At 39.9% G+C, this 21,205-nt stretch overlaps 1 protein-coding gene and 1 non-coding gene across 2 annotated transcripts; both read right to left on the bottom strand.

Annotated features, from left to right (window-relative positions):
• Nucleotides 1–246: 246 nt before the first annotated feature.
• LOC130957318 (chlorophyll a-b binding protein CP26, chloroplastic-like) lies at nucleotides 247–1,771 on the bottom strand. The gene is made up of 4 exons (XM_057884188.1): nucleotides 1,570–1,771; nucleotides 1,055–1,139; nucleotides 435–522; nucleotides 247–384 (listed from the first exon to the last, which is right to left on the bottom strand). The coding sequence occupies exons 1-4, from the start codon at nucleotides 1,769–1,771 to the stop codon at nucleotides 247–249; spliced, it is 513 nt and encodes a 170-aa protein (XP_057740171.1).
• Nucleotides 1,772–11,143: 9,372 nt separating this feature from the next.
• LOC130959018 (small nucleolar RNA R71) lies at nucleotides 11,144–11,247 on the bottom strand. The gene has a single exon (XR_009078116.1). It is a non-coding gene; the product is annotated as a small nucleolar RNA R71 (small nucleolar RNA).
• Nucleotides 11,248–21,205: the final 9,958 nt, after the last annotated feature.

Below are 21,205 nucleotides of genomic sequence, written 5' to 3'. Positions count from 1 at the left end.
TAAAAGTTGAAAACATAGAGAAACAATACAACTTAAAATCTATTTTCTTTGCTGTTCCTCCTTCCTCTAGCCCTCTTAAACTTCCTTTCCTTAGGTCATACATAATTGTTTCTGGAAGATTTGTGAACTTTTTTACCTACAAAAGATAATTTCTTGAGCTAATCGTTAGTGGTACTACACTGAATTGAAAATTGTAATGTAATATTCTAGAGCAACAATCACAAGAATGGTAAAACCAGGAATAGTTTAGTTGTTTACTTGTTGCAAGCTGGAGGTGCCATATCCACTGTAAGAAAATGACATGAATTGAACCAGTGACCAATTTTCACGGTCCAAGAGATTTGCAAGAAGTTCCAAGTAGTTGGAGGAAGAAACAAGGAAGAACTCATTATGACAATAAAGCATTAAATAAACTATCAACTAAAAAAATTCACCTGGCATCCTTTGGTAACAGCTATTACAGGACTCTGGTATCCATTAATTACATTTTGCATGAAGTTTAATGAGGTACGATGCCAAAGCCTGAAATATGGAAATATAACTAAGGAATTCTAGCAACTAAAAGTGAACATATACAAGTAAGCTAGATACATAAACTTGATTGCCTTGACTAATAAGCCAACTTATGTCCAAGGAAATGAAAATGAAAAATTAAGAAAATAAGCCAATTTTTTAAATATAAGCTCAGTCTCATTACAATTAGCAACAAGGTTTTCAACTTCAGCCAGAATCTTGCAAAACCATTCAATTATACTGCATAAATATAAGCTCAGTCTCATTAATTACGAGTAAATTTTCTAATACAAGCTCCTGAGCTAATGAGCATTCACTTAAACAAGGAGAGAACAGAGATATAGTTCTTTGTTCATCTTTTAATGCATGCATATATACATTCATTTTCTACTTGAAACCAATTCTGGAACAAGAAAGATGATCATTCCCATTCAATAAAGTGAATTTACTTGCCAAGCATACTAGAGAGCAATTTAACATCAGAAAAAAGGGATCAACCAGTATACTTCAAATATGGGACTAGCTAGAGAAGAATCCATACTCTCCGGGCACTTCTCCAGTCAAGTATGGTGGGATCTTGGATCGGTCCAAGAGACCCTCTGGTAAGAAGATCCTTCTGTCAGGACCTATCACCAAATGGAAGCAATGATCAGAAACTAGTTTCCTACCTTGAATTGTACAACTAGAGTATATAAAAAAAACTTTGTTAGTTCATTACAAGAACTTCGTTAGGACTAATTAGGAGATTATAGGTTATAGCAATAAGTTAGCCTCCTCTTACTGCTAAGTCAAACTTTGTTAGTTCCTTCTCTTCCATTCTCTGTTACCATATTTCAACAAATTACATTGTCAAAAGAACACAACCATGTCTATACTCTATGGACTTGTTAGCTACTTTGATTCTCTCAGTTTATTTGCATATTCTATACTGAATTTCCGCTAAAAGAATACTTGTAATTTAATAAAAAGTAGTTCATGTAGAAGTTTTTCTAACTAGATTAGATATGGTAAAGAACAAAAGAAAGAAAGGATGTGAAGATAGGAGCAACCACTTACCATACCACTTGGTGAGTTCATCATTGGCAGGAGTGACAGCAGCATTAGCTTTCTTTGAAGGAGGAGGGGGTGCTGCCTTCTTCTTACCAAAGAGAGCCACAGTCTCGAAGGTGGCAGGGCTAGAAGCTGATGGTGTTGACCTTGCTGCACCATTCAGATTGATGGGGTTTCCAAGCATGTCTGACATCCCAATTGAAGCCATGTTCTAACCTCAATATCTTTTGGACCTCTTTTGGCAGATGTGTGATTTGAGTCTCATCAAGATCAAGCTTCTCAAGCCAGATGTGTGCTTCACTGCTTAGTTCAGATAGGGTTTTCAATGCACTAAAATAAAAAATAAAAATCCAAGCTTATTAAAATTGAATAAATAGATTAGAAAAATAAGTAGGAGGAGGTGATTACCGGAAGCCATATTGTAGGGTACGGATCCGAGTTAAGGTTTTGATGGTTGGAATCGGTGAGTCAGTGGAACTCTGAGATAAATTAAAAACTGCAAACAATTACATGAAAGGCAGTGAGGCACTTATTACATTGTGTTTAATGAAGATGGATTAGTGAACCTAAATGGCAAGCAAAATAGAAGCAAATTAAGGCTGTTAATTTGTTCATTCTTTCACAAAGTAACAAGGTTTAATCATACACAAGCAAATTAATAATCTATTTAGACAGAACTGATCACAAAGATTAATGAGCTCCAGCTGAATTTAATCAAGCTTAATCACACACTGGATTTTCACCATATAAAGAAGGAAAACCAACAGTAATCTTACCACTGAGAAAGATAAGAGAGGAAAAAACAAACCTTGCCCTTTAGTATCACAACATTGAAATTGCTGCCGGTTCTCCTCACAAGGAAGTGGTAAAGCTGATCATGTTACACCAAATCAAAACCGTCCAAATCCATAATTTGATAAAGAACAAATAAATCTCTAAAACATATCAAAATTTGCACAACTAAAATCAGAACCAAATAGGATAACAAATCAACAATAATCAGAACATGTTTCAATTAAAATCAGAATAAATAAAAACAAACAAGGAGAACAAAGCAACAATAATCAGAACATATTTTAATTAAATTCAGAACAAATCAAACCCAAACTTGGAGAACAAATCAACATTATATGTAATTAAAATCAAAACATATCAGAACCAAACAAAGAGAAAAAAATCAACAATATTCAAAAGTTCAGAACAACAAATCAACCTTATAAATTATAATAACAAGTTCTGAACAAATCTAGCATTATAAATTATAATAACAAAGCTTAGACCTTAATCCTAGTTTAGAAAAAAAAAGTTTAGAAGCATCAATTAAGCTAGAAAGCACACATGGTTCATTTTCGATTTGTCAGCACTAAGCATTAGATCTGAAAGATAAAGCAAACACGTACTACAACCAGCTTAGTGTATTTAATCATGTGAGTAACAACTTAATTGCTAATAAGATACTGGAGAGTAACTAGGATATAGTTCCTAATTTGACTAATTAATTACCAAGTAGCTAGATGAAGAGTAGAGAGTGAGAGAAACCTGCGGCGTAGGAGTACTCAACACAACGAACAGGAACGTCGTGCTTTCCGGGGATGTCATCCTTGTTAGAGGCTATCACGAGCAAATTAAGAAAAATGGAATTAGAGGCTGACCAAGCAATGAGGGGAAAACTTGGAACTGAATACAAGATAAATTCTGTTATGCAAAAGGGACACTTGGTAGCAGATGCGGTTGAGCAGCTGAGGAGAGGCAGCAGAAAGAAATGCTCTAATACTTGGCTGCGTGACTATGTTTGTTAGGTAAATTTTGGTAATTCAATTTCTCTCTCCCTCTGTCATCTCTGTACCTCCTCTAGCAACATTTTTTCTTTCTTTCCTTACTTGCATTCTCTAATCCTATCTTCCTCACTCAGGTACAAATTGCACACGGTTGAAGGCACTGATTCAAGCATCATCACTCCCCTTATTATTCTTGCTCCTTACTTACTTATACTTCCCTTACTAAGCTGTGGAAGAGTGGCAAGTACCTAAGAATATGAAACAATTGCGAGGATTCTTAGGCTTGACAGGTTATTATCGAAGGTTCATCAAAGGTTATGCTTTTTTGGCAGCCCCATTGACCAATCTTTTAAAGAAGGATGCTTTTTTCTTGGATAATGATGCTGAGGAAGCCTTCTTGAAACTAAAGAAAGCTATTACTTCAGAGCCAGTTTTAGCTTTACCAAATTTTGAATTACCTTTTGAGGTGGAGACAGATGCATCTGGGCTGGGAATAGGGCTGTTCTAAGCCAAGGTAAACACTCTATTGCTTATTTCTCAAAGAAATTGTCCCCAACCATGCAATGTCAATCGGCTTATACCAGGGAATTATATGCAATCACTAAAGCCATTGCAAAATTTTGGCATTATTTGTTGGGTAAGAGATTTGTCATCAAAACGGACCAACAAAGTTTGAAGGCTCTGCTAAAAAAGAGTCTGAGCACAATAGAACAGCAGAAATGGCTGCACAAGTTTGTGGGATTTGATTTTGAAATCCAATATAAACCGTGAATAGAAAATGTTGCTGCTGATGCTTTATCTAGATGCTACTATGCCGCTTGGTCTTGCCCGGATCTGAGTTGGCTGCAGACACTTAAAAACGACTTAGAGAATGATGGCTCTCTTAAGGAACTCTTGCTGAAGTGTAGAGAGAAAACAACAACTGATGGAAATTATTCTTGTAAGAATGGGTTACTGCTGTGGAAAAATAGGGTGGTTATTCCTCAACAAAGCTCTCTTATTCAATTAATCCTCAAGGAATATCATGATAGTGCCATAGGGGGGCATTCCGGTTCTGCTAAAACAATTGACAGAATATGCTCAAATTTCTATTGGCCAAGTATGCAACAGCAGATCAAAGAATATGTGCGGAACTGTGTTAGTTGTCAACAAGCTAAGGTAGAGAACAAATTTCCAACAGGATTATTGCAGCCCTTACCAGTGCCTTCCCAAGTTTGGGAAGAAATTTGTATGGATTTCATTACTTCTCTTCCACCATCTCATGGTTATTCAGTGATTATGGTGGTGATTGATAGATTAACCAAGTTTGCTCATTTCATTACTTTAAAACATGATTTCAATAGCAAACAGGTAGCTGAAAACTTCGTGCAACATGTGGTGAGATTGCATGGTTTTCCAAGGAAAATAATTTCTGATAGAGATAAAGTCTTTATCAGTAAGTTCTTGCAGCAATTGTTAAATTGCAGGGCACGAAATTGGCCATGTGTTTAGCATACCACCCTCAATCGGATGGACAAAGTGAAGTTTTAAACAAAGCTCTTGAGATGTATCTGCATTGCTATTGCTTTGACAACCCCAATTGTTAGTTTTCTATGCTGCCTTGGTCACAATATTGGTATAATACAACCTTTCATAGTTCTATTAAAATGACTCCCTATAAGGCCCTCTATGGCAGAGATCTCCCTCTTTGGTTAAGTATAAAATTACTCCTAATGATGATCATTCATTGCAAGAGATACTGCTAGAAAGGGATCAGTTGTTGGCTCAACTTAAGGTTAATATGACTCATGCTCAACAGTCTATGAAGGCTTTTGCAGATAGACACCGCAGACAGGGTGAATTGGAAGTAGGTGATTTGGTTTTGGTTAAACTATAACCTTACCGACAACACTCAGTTGCCTTAAGAAAAAATCAGAAGTTGGGAATGCGATATTTTGGTCCCTTCAAAATTGTCCACAAGGTAAGCCCTGTAGCTTACAAATTACAGTTACCTAATGAGGCTAAAATACATTATGTATTTCATATTTCGCTGCTCAAGAAGTTCAAGGGAGATGGCAAGCTTCCTTATCTTCCAATGCCTTTAAAGACTACTGAAGGAGGACCTGTTGTTTCCCCTACCAGCATTTTGGCTAAAAGGACTATTATGCAAGGTGTTCATGAGCTGCAACAACTCTTAGTCCAATGGGGAAAAGCTGATGATGCTCCTTCTACTTGGGAGTTTGAAGAGGAATTCTATGAGGCATACCCAACTTTCAACCTTGAGGACAATGTTGCTACTGATGGAGGAGGTAATGTCACGAGCAAATTAAGAAAAATAGAATTAGAGGCTGACCAAGCAATGAGAGGCAAACTTGGCACTGAATAAGATAAATTCTGTTATGCAAAAGGGACACTTGGCAGCAGATGCGGTTGAGCAGCTTAGGAGAGGCAGCAGAAAGAAATGCTCTAATACTCAGCTGCATGACTATGTTTGTTAGGAAACTTTTGGTAATTCAATTTCTCTCTCCCTCTGTCATCTCTATACCTCCTCTAGCAACATTCTTTCTTTCCTCCCTTACCTGCATTCTCTAATCCTATCTTCCTCACTCAGGTACAAATTGCACACGGTTGAAGGCACTGATTCGAGCATCATCACTCCCCTTTATTATTCTTGCTCCTTACTTACTTATACTTCTCTTTCATAGACTTTTGTACTGGGTCTGCACTGTTTCTTGGTTTTTATACCTGTTCTGCACTCATATATATATATATATATCAATATTCAAAGAGAAAATTCTACCTCTTTCAGAGGCGAAGAGAAGGTGCCTGACAGTGCTGCCGCCGGTAGCACTAAAACCGGAAGAGTCATCATGGAAGCAGCAAATGAGGACTGGGCCGCCGTGCATGAACTCAACCTTGAGCACATTGGCGCTGGCATCGTACAAGCACACGCTCTAATAATTCGATTAATTGAAGATGTCAGAGACGGAAATGAGAAGCAAAGTGAAGAAGAGAGAGAAGAGGAGCGTACCTTATCCCAAGAGGAAACGAGGAGATCGCTGTGGTTGGAGAAGCGGAGGTTGGAGATTCCATCGGACGGAGGATCCGACAGCTCTCGGCTGAGCGACGCCAGCGTAACTGTAGTTGTCATGGTTAGTTAGGGTTCTGGCAAAATACACAGAGAGTGAATCTCATTTGAATTGAAATTGTTTTGACTTTTAATTTTGATTTTTGAGAGAACAATACAACAAGCAATGAAGAAGACTCACAAATGAAGGATGATGAGATTTTTTAAATTTCAAATTAGAAGAAGACAGATCCTTATCTTAGGCCCAAATGGAGATTGAGATAGGGATGTGGAAGGTGGGGCTAGATCGGGTTGTGGTTCAGTGTGTTGGGCTTGGGTTCTAGGTTTACGGTGAGAGAGGCGGCAGCATCCACTATGGAAAAGAGGAGAAGAACAAGGGGTTATTGGGTTTAGGGTTGTGAGTGACGGAGAGTGAGAGTGTCTCGAAGCCTTGGCCAAGTTTTAGAGTTAGTAGGAATAAGGGGTTATTGGGTTTGGGGTTATTAGTTTTTTTTTTAAATCTTTTGGCCACGCTTTTAAAGCGTACCAAAAGAATATCAGGATATGGCCACACTTTATAAATGATACTATAATGAAACCTATCGCCACGCTTTTAAAACGTCTCTGTTTCTCTCTATGGCCACGCTTTTAAAGCGTGGTAGAAAAAATGTGACTGTATCTCTAATCAATTGCCACCCCCACAAAAGCGTGGTCATTGACCCTTTCCGCCACGCTTTAAAAGCGTGGAAAAAAAATGTGGCTGAATCTCTATTCAATCGCCTCCCTCACAAAAGTGTGGCCACTGACCACTTTTGGCCATGCTTTTAAAGCGTGGCAAGAAAAAGCGTGCCTGATGAGCGGATAATTTGTACGCTTTTTGGCATTGTTTTTAGTATGTTTTTAGTGTGATCTAGTTAGTTTTTAGTATATTTTTATTAGTTTTTAATTAAAATTCACTTTTCTGGACTTTACTATGAGTTTGTGTGTTTTTCTGTGATTTCAGGTATTTTCTGGCTGAAATTGAGGGACCTGAGCAAAAATCTGATCCAGAGACTCAAAAGGACTGCAGATGCTGTTGGATTCTGACCTCCCTGCACTCGAAGTGGATTTTCTAGAGCTACAGAAGCCCAATTGGCGCGCTCTCAACGGCGTTGGAAAGTAGACATCCTGGGCTTTCCAGCAATATATGATAGTCCATACTTTGCCCAAGATTTGATGGCCCAAACCGGCGTTCAAAGTCACCTCAAGAAATTCCAGCGTTAAACGCCGGAACTGGCACCTAAATGGGAGTTAAACGCCCAAACTGGCATAAAAGCTGGCGTTTAACTCCAAGAGGAGTCTCTACACGAAAAAGCTTCATTTGCTCAGCCCAAGCACACACCAAGTGGGCCCGGAAGTGGATTTTTATGTCATTTACTCATCTCTGTACACCATAGGCTACTAGTTTTCTATAAGTAGGACCTTTTACTATTGTATTTGTACAGATCTTGGTAGCCATCTTTGAGTTTTATGCTATCTTAGATCACTGGGAGGCTGGCCATCCGGCCATGCCTAGACCTTGTTCTTATGTATTTTCAACGGTGGAGTTTCTACACACCATAGATTAAGGTGTGGAGCTCTGCTGTACCTCGAGTATTAATGCAATTACTATTGTTCTTCTATTCAATTCCGCTTGTTCTTTGTCCAAGATATCACTTGTTCTTCAACTTGATGAAGGTGATGATCTGTGACACTCATCATCATTCTCACTCATGAACAAAGTGACTGACAACCACTCTTGTTCTACAAGCATTCGAGGCTTAGTGAATATCTCTTGGATTCCTGATAACATGATGCATGGTTGATCGCCTGACAACCGAGTGCTCGCCTGACAAACGAGCCAGCCATTCCGTGAGATCAGAGTCTTCGTGGTATAGGCGAGAACTGATGGCGGCATTCAAGAGAATCCGGAAGGTCTAACCTTGTCTGTGGTATTCTGAGTAGGATTCAATGATTGAATGACTGTGACGTGCTTCAAACTCCTGAGGGCGGGGCGTTAGTGACAGACGCAAAAGAATCACTGGATTCTATTCTGGCCTGATTGAGAACCGACAGATGAATTCCGCTATGACTGTAATAGGGCATATGCAATCGCTTTCAATGAGAGGATGGGAGGTAGCCACTGACAACGGTGAAACCCTACACGAGCTTGCCATGGAAAGGAGTAAGAAGGATTGGATGAAGACTATAGGAAAGCAGAGAAACGGAAGGGAAGGCATCTTCATACGCTTATCTGAAGCTCTCACCAATGATATACATAAGTATCTCTATCTTTATCTTTATGTTTTATTCATCATCTATACCCATTTGAGTCTGCCTGACTAAGATTTACAAGGTGACCATAGCTTGCTTCATAGCAACAATCTCCGTGGGATCGACCCTTACTCACGTAAGGTATTACTTGGACGACCCAGTGCACTTGCTGGTTAGTTGTGCGAAGTTGTGTTTATGCCAGGGTATTGAGCACCAAGTCTTTGGAGCCATTACTAGGGATTATTTGAGATGTGAAAAAGTATTGATCACAATTTCGTGCACCAAGTTTTTGGCGCCGTTGCCGGGGATTGTTTGTGTATGGACAACTGACGGTTCATCTTGTTGCTTAGATTAGGTATTTATTTTTTTTCGAAATTCTTGAAGATGAATTCTAGAGTTTCATGATGATTTGTTGAAATCTGGCTGGCTGAGAAGCCATGTCTAATCTCATTGGACCGAGGTTTCAACTTAGCATCACAGAAGCTTGTTGATTTTTTTTGTCAATCTTGCTTTTGGAGCAGTGATCTGCTAAGGCTTGGCTGGCCTTTGGCCATGTCTAGTGTTTTGGACCGAAGCTTTCTTTGAAAGCTTGGCTGGCTGTGAAGCCATGTCTAATTCCTGGACCGGAGTCTTAGACTAGCATTGCACTGATTCCTGGAATTCTCATTAAGAATTTTGATATCTTTTTCCACTTAATTTTCGAAAATCACAAAAAAAAAAAAAAATTACAAAATCATAAAAACCAAAAATATTTGATGTTTCTTGCTTGAGTCTAGTGTCTCATCTTAAGTTTGGTGTCAATTGCATACATTCATGTGTCTCAAGGATCTTCAAGTGATTCTTGATGATTTCTTACTCTGATCTTTGAATTCTTTTGACTTGAGTGTTTATGTGTCTCATGTAGTGTCAGTAGTATACAAACTGCTAAGTTTGGTGTCTTGCATGCATTGTTATTTGATTCTTGTTGCATTTTGATTATTAAAAATCCAAAATTTTTTTTAATTTGTGTCTTTTCAAGTCAATAACACAAAGAATTGAAGATTTAGAACATACTGCAGAGGAATTATACAGAAAAAAGCTGAGCATTCAAAAATGCCCAGTGAAGAAGACAGACTGGCGTTTAAACGCCAGCCAGGGTACCTGGTTAGGCGTTTAACGCCCAAAAAGGGTGCATTTTGGGCGTTAAACGCCAGAATGGAAACCATTCTGGGCGTTTAACGCCAGGATGGTGCTAGGAGGAAGATTTTGTTTTCAAAATCAAATTTTTCTAAGTTTTCAAAGTTTTTCAAAATCAAATCTTTTTCAAATCATATCTTTTCAATCAAATGTTTTCAAAATCAATTTCTTTTCTTTTTCAAAGATACTTACTAACAATTAATGATTTGATTGAACATCTCAAATTTGTTGCCTTTTCTGTTGAGAAAGGTTTAATGTTTGAATCATATCTTTTCTTGTTAGGCAAGTCATTAATTTTTAAAATCAAATCTTTTAAAAATTGTTTTCAAATCATATCTTTTAAAATGGTTTTCAAATCAAATCTTTTCAATCATATCTTCTTAACCACATCTTTTTCAAAATAATTTTTCAATCAAATCTTTTTAACTTCTAATTTCAAAATCTTTTTTTTTCAAAAATCACTTGATTTCTTTCTCACTTTTATTCTCGAAAATCAATTAAGTGTTTTTCAAAATGTTTTCAAAATCTTTTTAATTTGATTTTCGAAAATTACCTTCCTCTCTTCCCACATCCTTCTATTTATGGAGTATTACTCCCTCTTAATGCACAATTCGAACTTCATCCAATTAAAGTTCGAATTCTTCCCCTTCTTCTTTCTTTTATTTTTCTTTTCCTCTGACACCTCAAGGAATCTCTATACTGTGACATAGAGGATTCCATATCTTCTTGTTCCCTTCTCTTTCATATGAGCAGGAGGAGAGACAAAGGCATTCTTGTTGAAGCTGACCCTGAACCTGAAAGGACCTTGAAGAGAAAGCTAAGAGAAGCCAAAGCACAACTCTCTCTAGAGGACCTGACCGAATTCTTCAAAGAAGAAGAACTCATGGCAGCCGAAAATAACAACAATGCCAACAATGCAAGGAAGGTGCTGGGTGACTTTACTGCACCTACTCCCGACTTCTATGGGAGAAGCATCTCTATCCCTGCCATTGGAGCAAACAACTTTGAGCTTAAGCCTCAGTTGGTTTCTCTACTGCAACAGAATTGCAAGTTCCATGGACTTCCAATGGAAGATCCACATCAGTTTTTAGCTGAGTTCTTGCAAATCTGTGACACAGTCAAGACTAATGGGGTTGACCCTGAGGTCTACAGACTGATGCTATTCCCTTTTGCTGTAAGAGACAGAGCTAGAATATGGTTGGACTCTCAACCTAAGGATAGCTTGGACTCTTGGGAAAAGCTAGTCAATGCCTTCTTGGCAAAGTTCTTTCCACCTTAAAAATGGAGTAAGCTTAGAGTGGAAGTCCAAACCTTTAGATAGAAGGATGGAGAATCCCTCTATGAAGCTTGGGAAAGATACAAACAATTGATCAGAAAATGTCCATCTGACATGCTTTCTGAATGGAGCATCATAGGTTATTTCTATGATGGTCTCTCTGAACTATCCAAGATGTCCTTGGATAGCTCTGCTGGAGGATCTCTTCATCTGAAGAAGACGCCTACAGAAGCTCAAGAGCTCATTGAAATGGTTGCAAATAACCAATTCATGTACACTTCTGAAAGGAATCCTGTGAACAATGGGACAAGTCAGAAGAAAGGAGTTCTTGAGATTGATGCTCTGAATGCCATACTGGCTCAGAACAAGATATTGACTCAACAAGTCAATTTGATTTCTCAAAGTCTGTCTGGAATGCAAAATGCACCAAGCAGTACTAAGGATGCTTCCTCTGAGGAAGAAGCTTATGATCCTGAGAACCCTTCAATGGAAGAGGTGAATTACCTAGGAGAACCCTATGGAAACACCTATAATTCTTCATGGAGAAATCACCCAAATTTCTCATGGAAAAATCAAGAGAAACCTCAACAAGGTTTCAATAACAATAATGGTGGAAGAAACAGGTTTAGCAATGGCAAGCCTTTTCCATCATCTTCTCAGCAACAGACAGAGAATTCTAAGCAGAACCAATCTGACTTAGCAACCATGGTCTCTGATCTAATCAAAACCACTCAAAGTTTCATGACTGAAACAAGGTCCTCCATTAGGAATTTGGGAGCATAAGTGGGACAGCTGAGCAAGAAAGTTACTGAACTCCCTCCTAGTACTCTCCCAAGTAATACAGAAGAAAATCCAAAAGGAGAGTGCAAAGCCATAACCATGGCCGAATTTGGAGAGGAAGGAGATGAAGTGGACGCCACTGAGGAAGACCTCAATGGGCGTGCACTGACCTCCACTGAGTTCCCCAATGAGGAACCATGGGAATCTGAGGCTCAAAATGAGACCATAGAGATTCCATTGGACCTACTTCTGCCTTTCATGAGCTCTGATGAGTATTCTTCCTCTGAAGAGGATGAGTATGTCACTGAAGAGCAAGTTGCTACATACCTTGGAGCAATCATGAAGTTAAATGACAAGTTATTTGGAAATGAGACTTGGGAGAATGAACCTCCTTTGCTCACCAAAGAACTGGATGACTTGTCTAGGCAGAAATTACCTCAAAAGAGACAAGATCCTGGGAAGTTTTCCATACCTTGTACCATAGGCACCATGACCTTCAAGAAGGCTCTGTGTGACTTAGGGTCAAGTGTAAACCTCATGCCTCTCTCTGTAATGGAGAAGCTAGGGATCTTTGAGGTACAAGCTGCAAGAATCTCATTAGAGATGGCAGACAACTCAAGAAAACAAGCTCATGGACTTGTAGAGAATGTTTTGGTAAAGGTTGAAGACCAGTACATTCCTACTGATTTCATAGTCCTAGAGACTGGGAAGTGCATGGATGAATCCATCATCCTTGGCAGACCCTTCCTAGCCACAGCAAAGGCTGTGATTGATGTTGATGGAGGTGAACTGATCATTCAAGTGAATGAAAAATCCTTTGTGTTTAAGGCTCAAGGATATCCCTCTATCACCATGGAGAAGAAGCATGAAGAGCTTCTCTCAAATCAGAGACTAACAGAGCCCCCACAGTCAAACTCTAAGTTTGGTGTTGGGAGGCCACAACCAAACTCTAAGTTTGGTGTTGAACCCCCACATTCAAACTCTAAGTTTGGTGTTGGGAGGTCCCAACATTGCTCTGAATATCTGTGAGGCTCCATGAGAGCCCTCTGTCAAGCTACTGACATTAAAGAAGCGCTTGTTGGGAGGCAACCCAATGATTATATTTTATATATTTTCCTTTGTCATTTTATCTTATTTTGTAGGTTGATGATCATGAGAAGTCACAAAATCCATTGAAAAAGCAAAAACAAAATGAAAAACAGGAAGAAAAACAGCACACCCTGGAGGAAGAAGTTGCTGGCGTTCAAACGCCAGTAAACCTAGCAGTTGGGCGTTTAACGCCCAGTCTGGCACTATTCTGGGCGTTTAACGCCAGAAAGGGGCACCAGACTGGCGTTAAACGCCAGAAAAGGGCAAGAACCTGGCGTTAAACGCCAGGAATGGGCATCAGCCCGGCATTTAACGCCAGAAATGGCTCAAAACGTGATTTTGAGCAACATTTGGTGCAGGGATGACTTTTCCTTGACACCACAGGATCTGTGGACCCCACAGGATCCCCACCAACCCCACCACCACTCTCTCTCTTCTTCCCCCATTCACCAATCACCTCAATACCTCTTCCCCAAAAACCCCTCACCTATCAAATCCCATCTTTCTCTTCACCACTCACATCCATCCTTCATAAAACCTCACCAACCTCACCCTTCAAATTCAAACCACTTTCCCTCCCAAACCCACCCATAATGGCCGAACCCCATCTCCCCTCTCTCCTATAAATACCCTTCTTCATTCCTTCATTTTCACACAACCTAAATACCACTCCCCCCCTCCTTGGCCGAAATACATAAGCCATCTCCTTCTCCCTCATTTCTTCTTCTTCTACTCTCTTCTTTCTTCTTTTGCTCGAGGACGAGCAAACCTTTTAAGTTTGGTGTGGTAAAAGCGTTGCTTTTTCGTTTTCCATAACCATTATGGCATCCAAGGCCGGAGAAACCTCTAGAAAGAGGAAAGGGAAGGCAAAAGCTTCCACCTCCGAGTCATGGGAGATGGATAGATTCATCTCAAGGGTGCATCAAGACCACTTCTATGAAGTTGTGGCCTTGAAGAAGGTGATCCCCGAGGCCCCCTTTTCACTCAAAAAGAGTGAATATCCGGAGATCCGCCATGAGATCCGAAGAAGAGGTTGGGAAGTGCTTACCAACCCCATTCAACAAGTCGGAATCTTGATGGTTCAAGAGTTCTATGCCAATGCATGGATCACCAAGAACCATGACCAAAGTGTGAACCCGGATCCAAAGAACTATCTTACTATGGTTCGGGGGAAATACTTGGATTTTAGTCCGGAAAATGTAAGGTTAGCATTCAACTTGCCCATGATGCAAGGAGATGAACATCCTTACACTAGAAGGGTCAACTTTGATCAAAGGTTGGACCAAGTCCTCACAGTCATATGTGAAGAGGGCGCACAATGGAAGAGAGACTCAAGAGGGAAGCCGGTTCAATTGAGAAGGCATGACCTCAAGCCCGTGGCTAGAGGATGGTTGGAGTTCATCCAACGCTCAATCATTCCCACTAGCAACCGGTCCGAAGTTACTCTAGACCGGGCCATCATGATTCATAGCATCATGATTGGAGAAGAAGTGGAAGTTCATGAGGTTATAGCCCAAGAACTCTACAAGGTGGCGGACAAGTCTTCCACCTTGGCAAGGTTAGCCTTTCCTCATCTCATTTGTCACCTCTGTTATTCAGTTGGAGTTGACATAGAAGGAGATATCCCCATTGATGAGGACAAGCCCATCACCAAGAAAAGGATGGAGCAAACAAGAGACCCCTCTCATCATGAGATCCCTGAGATACCTCAAGGGATGCACTTTCCTCCACAAGACTATTGGGAGCAAGTAAACACCTCCCTAGGAGAATTGAGTTCCAACATGGGACAACTAAGGGTGGAGCATCAAGAGCATTCCATCCTCCTCCATGAAATTAGAGAAGATCAAAGAATCATGAGAGAGGAGCAACAAAGACAAGGAAGAGACATTGAGGAGCTCAAGCACTCCATAAGACCTTCAAGAGGAAGAACAAGCCGCCATCACTAAGGTGGACCCGTTCTTTAATCTCCTTGTTCTTTAATTTTCTGTTTTTCGAATTTTAGTGCTTTATATTATCCATGTTTGTGTCTTGTGATCATTAGTGTCTATGCCTTAAAGTTATGAATGTCCTATGAATCCATCACCTTTCTTAAGAACTGTTCTTAATTGAAAAAGAAAAGAATTGCATGAATTTTGAATTTTATAACAGTTTAATTATTTTGATGTGGTGGCAACACTTTTGTTCTCTGAATGTATGCTTAAACAGTGCATATGTCTTTTGAATTTGTGGTTCATGAATGTTGGCTCTTGAAAGAATGATGAAAAAGGAGACATGTTACTGAGGATCTGAAAAATCATAAAAATGATTCTTGAAGCAAGAAAAAGCAGTGAATACAAAAAAAAAGGAAAAAAAAAACCGAAAAAAAAAGAGAAAAAGAAAGAAAAAAGAAAGAAATAAAGTTGTGATCCAAGGCAATAAGAGTGTGCTTAAGAACCCTGGACACCTCTAATTGGGGACTTTAGCAAAGCTGAGTCACAATCTGAAAAGGTTCACCCAATTATGTGTCTGTGGCATGTATGTATCCGGTGGTAATACTGGAAGACAGAGTGCTTTGGGCCACGGCCAAGACTCAATAAGTAGCTGTGTTCAAGAATCATCATACTTAACTAGGAGAATCAATAACACTATCTGGATTCTAAGTTCCTAAAGAAGCCAATCATTCTGAGTTCCAAAGGATAAAGTGAGATGCCAAAACTATTCAGAAGCAAAAAGCTAGAAGCCCCGCTCATCTAATTAATACTGATCTTCATAGATGTTTTTGGAATTCATTGCATGTCTCTTCTTTTTATCCTATTTGTTCTTTAGTTGCTTGGGGACAAGCAACAATTTAAGTTTGGTGTTGTGATGAGCGGATAATTTGTACGCTTTTTGGCATTGTTTTTAGTATGTTTTTAGTGTGATCTAGTTAGTTTTTAGTATATTTTTATTAGTTTTTAATTAAAATTCACTTTTCTGGACTTTACTATGAGTTTGTGTGTTTTTCTGTGATTTCAGGTATTTTCTGGCTGAAATTGAGGGACCTGAGCAAAAATCTGATCCAGAGACTCAAAAGGACTGCAGATGCTGTTGGATTCTGACCTCCCTGCACTCGAAGTGGATTTTCTAGAGCTACAGAAGCCCAATTGGCGTGCTCTCAACGGCGTTGGAAAGTAGACATCCTGGGCTTTCCAGCAATATATATATGATAGTCCATAATTTGCCCAAGATTTGATGGCCCAAACCGGCGTTCAAAGTCACCTCAAGAAATTCCAGCGTTAAACGCCGGAACTGGCACCTAAATGGGAGTTAAACGCCCAAACTGGCATAAAAGCTGGCGTTTAACTCCAAGAGGAGTCTCTACACGAAAAAGCTTCATTTGCTCAGCCCAAGCACACACCAAGTGGGCCCGGAAGTGGATTTTTATGTCATTTACTCATCTCTGTACACCATAGGCTACTAGTTTTCTATAAGTAGGACCTTTTACTATTGTATTTGTACAGATCTTGGTAGCCATCTTTGAGTTTTATGCTATCTTAGATCACTGGGAGGCTGGCCATCCGGCCATGCCTAGACCTTGTTCTTATGTATTTTCAACGGTGGAGTTTCTACACACCATAGATTAAGGTGTGGAGCTCTGCTGTACCTCGAGTATTAATGCAATTACTATTGTTCTTCTATTCAATTCCGCTTGTTCTTTGTCCAAGATATCACTTGTTCTTCAACTTGATGAAGGTGATGATCTGTGACACTCATCATCATTCTCACTCATGAACAAAGTGACTGACAACCACTCTTGTTCTACAAGCATTCAAGGCTTAGTGAATATCTCTTGGATTCCTGATAACATGATGCATGGTTGATCGCCTGACAACCGAGTGCTCGCCTGACAAACGAGCCAGCCATTCCGTGAGATCAGAGTCTTCGTGGTATAGGCGAGAACTGATGGCGGCATTCAACAGAATCCGGAAGGTCTAACCTTGTCTGCGGTATTCTGAGTAGGATTCAATGATTGAATGACTGTGACGTGCTTCAAACTCCTGAGGGCGGGGCGTTAGTGACAGACGCAAAAGAATCACTGGATTCTATTCCGGCCTGATTGAGAACCGACAGATGAATTCCGATATGACTGTGACAGGGCATATGCAATCGCTTTCAATGAGAGGATGGGAGGTAGCCACTGACAACGGTGAAACCCTACACGAGCTTGCCATGGAAAGGAGTAAGAAGGATTGGATGAAGACTATAGGAAAGCAGAGAAACGGAAGGGAAGGCATCTTCATACGCTTATCTGAAGCTCTCACCAATGATATACATAAGTATCTCTATCTTTATCTTTATGTTTTATTCATCATCTATACCCATTTGAGTCTGCCTGACTAAGATTTACAAGGTGACCATAGCTTGCTTCATAGCAACAATCTCCGTGGGATCGACCCTTACTCACGTAAGGTATTACTTGGACGACCCAGTGCACTTGCTGGTTAGTTGTGCGAAGTTGTGTTTATGCCATGGTATTGAGCACCAAGTCTTTGGAGCCATTACTAGGGATTATTTGAGATGTGAAAAAGTATTGATCACAATTTCGTGCACCAGTGCCCATAGGCCTTTTTTCTTGTAGTGATCTAACCAATCAACAAATATCTAGTGCACAAATGCAAACATCCTGAGGTCTTCCCAAGGTTGTAATGGGGCTAAGGAATAGGGTGAGGATATATGTATGGTCAAGTAAGCTATAATTTGAATCTTTGACTAACCTAAGTTCCCACCTAACACACACACACACACACTCTCTATATAATTCTAAAATCATGCCTAGCTACCCATAGTCTCACATTTGTATATTTCACATACTTATGTATTAAATTTTCTTTAATTTCACCACATATGCATTGATCTTTTTACTGCACTTAACATTGGGGTGCTTTTATTCCCCTATTATTTATTCATAATTTTTTTATAGAAGCATAGTATATCAATGCATATGGTTTTTTTTATAGCTTCACATGAGCAAGCACCCAAACTATCAAAATTTGTCAATAAAAATAAAACACATTCTCATTAACCCAAGTTCCCATAATTCCCCACACTTGGTTGACACACAATTTCTATCTTAAGCTAACCAAAGATTCAAATGGGATAATTACTTGTTTTTTTCGCTTAAGGCTAGTGATGTGGTAATATAAAGAACAAATGGGGATTGAAAAGGCTCAAAGTGGCAAACAAAGATAAACGGAATGGTAGGCTATTTGGGATAAGTGAGCTAATATCAAATGATGGCCTCAATCACATGTATGCATGAATATACACTAAATAATGGACATATAGAATGGAACAAACCATAGATTGCAATCATAGAGAAGAAAACACACAAGAATAAAAATCATAGTTAAATAATGTAACCATATAATTAAGCTCAAAATCTCACCGATTGTGTGTTCTTAGCTATAAACCATGTTCCAAATTACAATCTTCAAACAAGTTTAACACAAATTTTAATTTGAATTAGTGAAATACTATAAAATAGTGTCTTGAAAAGAAACTCATGATTTCAACCAAGTAGAAAATACACGCAAGCAATTATTATCATGCAATCTATCCTATTTAACAAAAGAAAAATAACATATTGGTGTTAGAGAGAGAGAGAGAGAGATTACCTTCGGAAGTCAGGTACTGACCTCCCCACAGTTAAGGCTTGGCACGGTCCGCCGTGCCATCAGTAAGGAGCAAGGTGGGGCTGAGAGCGTCGCCTCCACTGGTCGGGTCGTCATGGCTCCCCGTGCTACTAGGTGAGGGGGAGTCCGGGGTGTTCTTCTCTTCTGGAGGTGGGTGAGTACCAGCAATGAGCTCCTTCAGATAAGTGTAAGGGCGCTTGTTACAGCGCTCTATTTGCTCCATCCGCCGGTCTTGCCGGTCTAACCTCTGAAGGATTTGAAAGAACATCTGAGTGGTGGATAGTGTAGGAGATGTGGGTGATGGCGGGGCAGAAGTAGGAGGGTTGTCAAAAGACGGGCCGGGATGTCAGCTAGCAGAGGGTACTGGGGTCTGGTATACTTTCCATTCGAGAAATACTGATTAGCCCTTGGGATCATGGCTTTGGTGTCCCCAGCCCTATAGAAGACTCCTGTTTCAGAGACAAGATCCGAAAGCAGTGCGGGAAAGGGTAGGTTGCCCGCAATTTGTACGTGTCCCATGGCCTGCTGGATGTGTCTTGGTAAGTTGAGGGGTTGCTCTGTAAAAATACACCAGATGAGAACAGCCATGTCCGCAGTGAAGGTGGACTCGTGAGTGCTCAAAAAGACATAGTGGGACATAATCTGTGTCCACACGCGAGCCTCCAATGTAAGGGCTGGAGCTGAGATGCTTTTAGGTCAAGTCTAATGTTGCCCACAGATCCATGTGCTGCCAGGTTGTGCTATAAGGTCAAGGACGCTATTCCAGTCAAACTAGTATGTTTGGCGCTTGAGAGAGGCCTCTTGATAGGCGTCCAATCCCTCTGGGCCAGATGGAAGATCCAATACTCTCTGAATGGTCCTCTCGAAGACAGGGACTTACTTTTGACGAATATAGACAGACTGCAGAGTTAGCAAGTGAAAGTTGGAGTAGAATTCAACTACCCATGACAGATTGGCTTCCCGCGGCTGCCTCCTCAATAAAAGATAATAGCTTAAATACATGGTATCTACAACATGTAGGTAAGACATCAATTAAGAGCATGAAGGCATATCATAACAACCAGATGCAAGAGGGTTTATGGCATGCAAGTAAGACGCATGAGAAGCATAGCTCAAGCATCAATTAGTAAATGTACGAAATTAATGAGTGCTTGTATTATGACAATTGTGAAGGATATACTCAATATATGTGGATTGCGAGAGTAGTGAAAAAGAGGCATTAAAGTGGAAGAATAAAAGAGAAAAGAAGTCAAAATGCCATGAGAGCTTTTTCACAAACACTTGGTGTGCAAGTTAAAACAGGAATAATTAATCCAAGTGTATATGAGATCCAAAATAAAATTTCAATTGTCAAATTTCTTCTCATAATATCCACAAGCTTAAATAAGATAAGACCCAAATAAAGCTCCAACACCAACATAAAAAAGCATGATAAGATAATGAGAAAGAAGTTAAAGAAAAAAAAACAAATGCAATATTGAAAAGAAGAAAGAGAGAAAAAAAAATAGGAGAAGGAAGAAGAGAAACCTTAAGAAGAAAGTGAAAATAGAATGTTGAGTGGAAGTAGGAATGAGAGAAGAGAAGTGAGTAAGGGTCGATCCCACAGAGATTGTTGGTATAAAGCAAGCTATGGTCACCTTGTAAATCTCAGTCAGGCTTATTACATTCATCCAATCCTTCTTACTCCTTTCCATGGCAAGCTGTATGTAGGGCATCACCGTTGTCAATGGCTACATCCCATCCTCTCAGTGAAAAAGGTCCAAATGCTCTGTCACAGCACGGCTAATCATCTGTCGGTTCTCAATCAGGTTGGAATAGAATCCAGTGATTCTTTTGCGTCTGTCACTAATGCCCAGCCTTCAGGAGTTTGAAGCGCGTCACAGTCATTCAATCCCGGAATCCTACTCGAAATACCACAGACAAGGTTAGGCTTTTCGGATTCCCATGAATGCCGCCATCAATTCTAGCTTATACCACGAAGATTCTGATTAAGGAATCCAAGAGATATGCGCCCGGTCTACGGTAGAACAGAAGTGGTTGTCAATCACGCACATTCATAGGTGAGAATGATGATGAGTGTCACGGATCATCACATTCATCAAGTTGAAGTGCAACAAATATCTTAGAACAGGAATAAATCGAATTGAATAGAAAATAGTAGTAATTGCATTGAAACTTGAGGTACAGCATAGCTCCACACCCTTAATCTATGGTGTGTAGAAACTCCACCGTTGAAAATACATAAGTGAAAGAGGTTCAGGCATGGCCGAATGGCCAGCACCCAAGTGGTCACAAGACCGAATGATCAAAGACTTCTAATACAATAGTAAACTATCCTATTTATACTAGACTAGCTACTAGGGTTTACAGGAGTAAGTAATTGATGCATAAATCCACTTCCAGGGCCCACTTGGTGTATGTTTGGGATGAGCTTGATCTATCAACGAGCTAAGGCTTCTTTTGGAGTTGAACACCAAGTTGTAACGTGTTTTGGGCATTCAACTCCGGTTCGTGACGTGTTTCTGGCGTTTGACTCCAGACAGCAACATGGAAC

This window comes from Arachis stenosperma, chromosome 10 (genome assembly GCF_014773155.1).
Source record: "Arachis stenosperma cultivar V10309 chromosome 10, arast.V10309.gnm1.PFL2, whole genome shotgun sequence".
Taxonomy (NCBI): Eukaryota; Viridiplantae; Streptophyta; class Magnoliopsida; order Fabales; family Fabaceae; genus Arachis; species Arachis stenosperma.
This window is presented reverse-complemented; position numbering and strand designations above follow the sequence as displayed.

What these genes read in the sequence shown, in the direction of transcription:
- LOC130957318 (XM_057884188.1), bottom strand. Translation starts at nt 1,771, where the DNA reads ATGGCTTCAATTGGGATGTCAGACATGCTTGGAAACCCCATCAATCTG. An exon ending in TGAACTCACCAAGTGGTATG is followed by an intron (nt 1,140 to 1,569) that starts GTAAGTGGTTGC and finishes ATTTGGTGATAG; the next exon opens with GTCCTGACAGAAGGATCTTC. An exon ending in ACTGGAGAAGTGCCCGGAGA is followed by an intron (nt 523 to 1,054) that starts GTATGGATTCTT and finishes TCCATATTTCAG; the next exon opens with GCTTTGGCATCGTACCTCAT.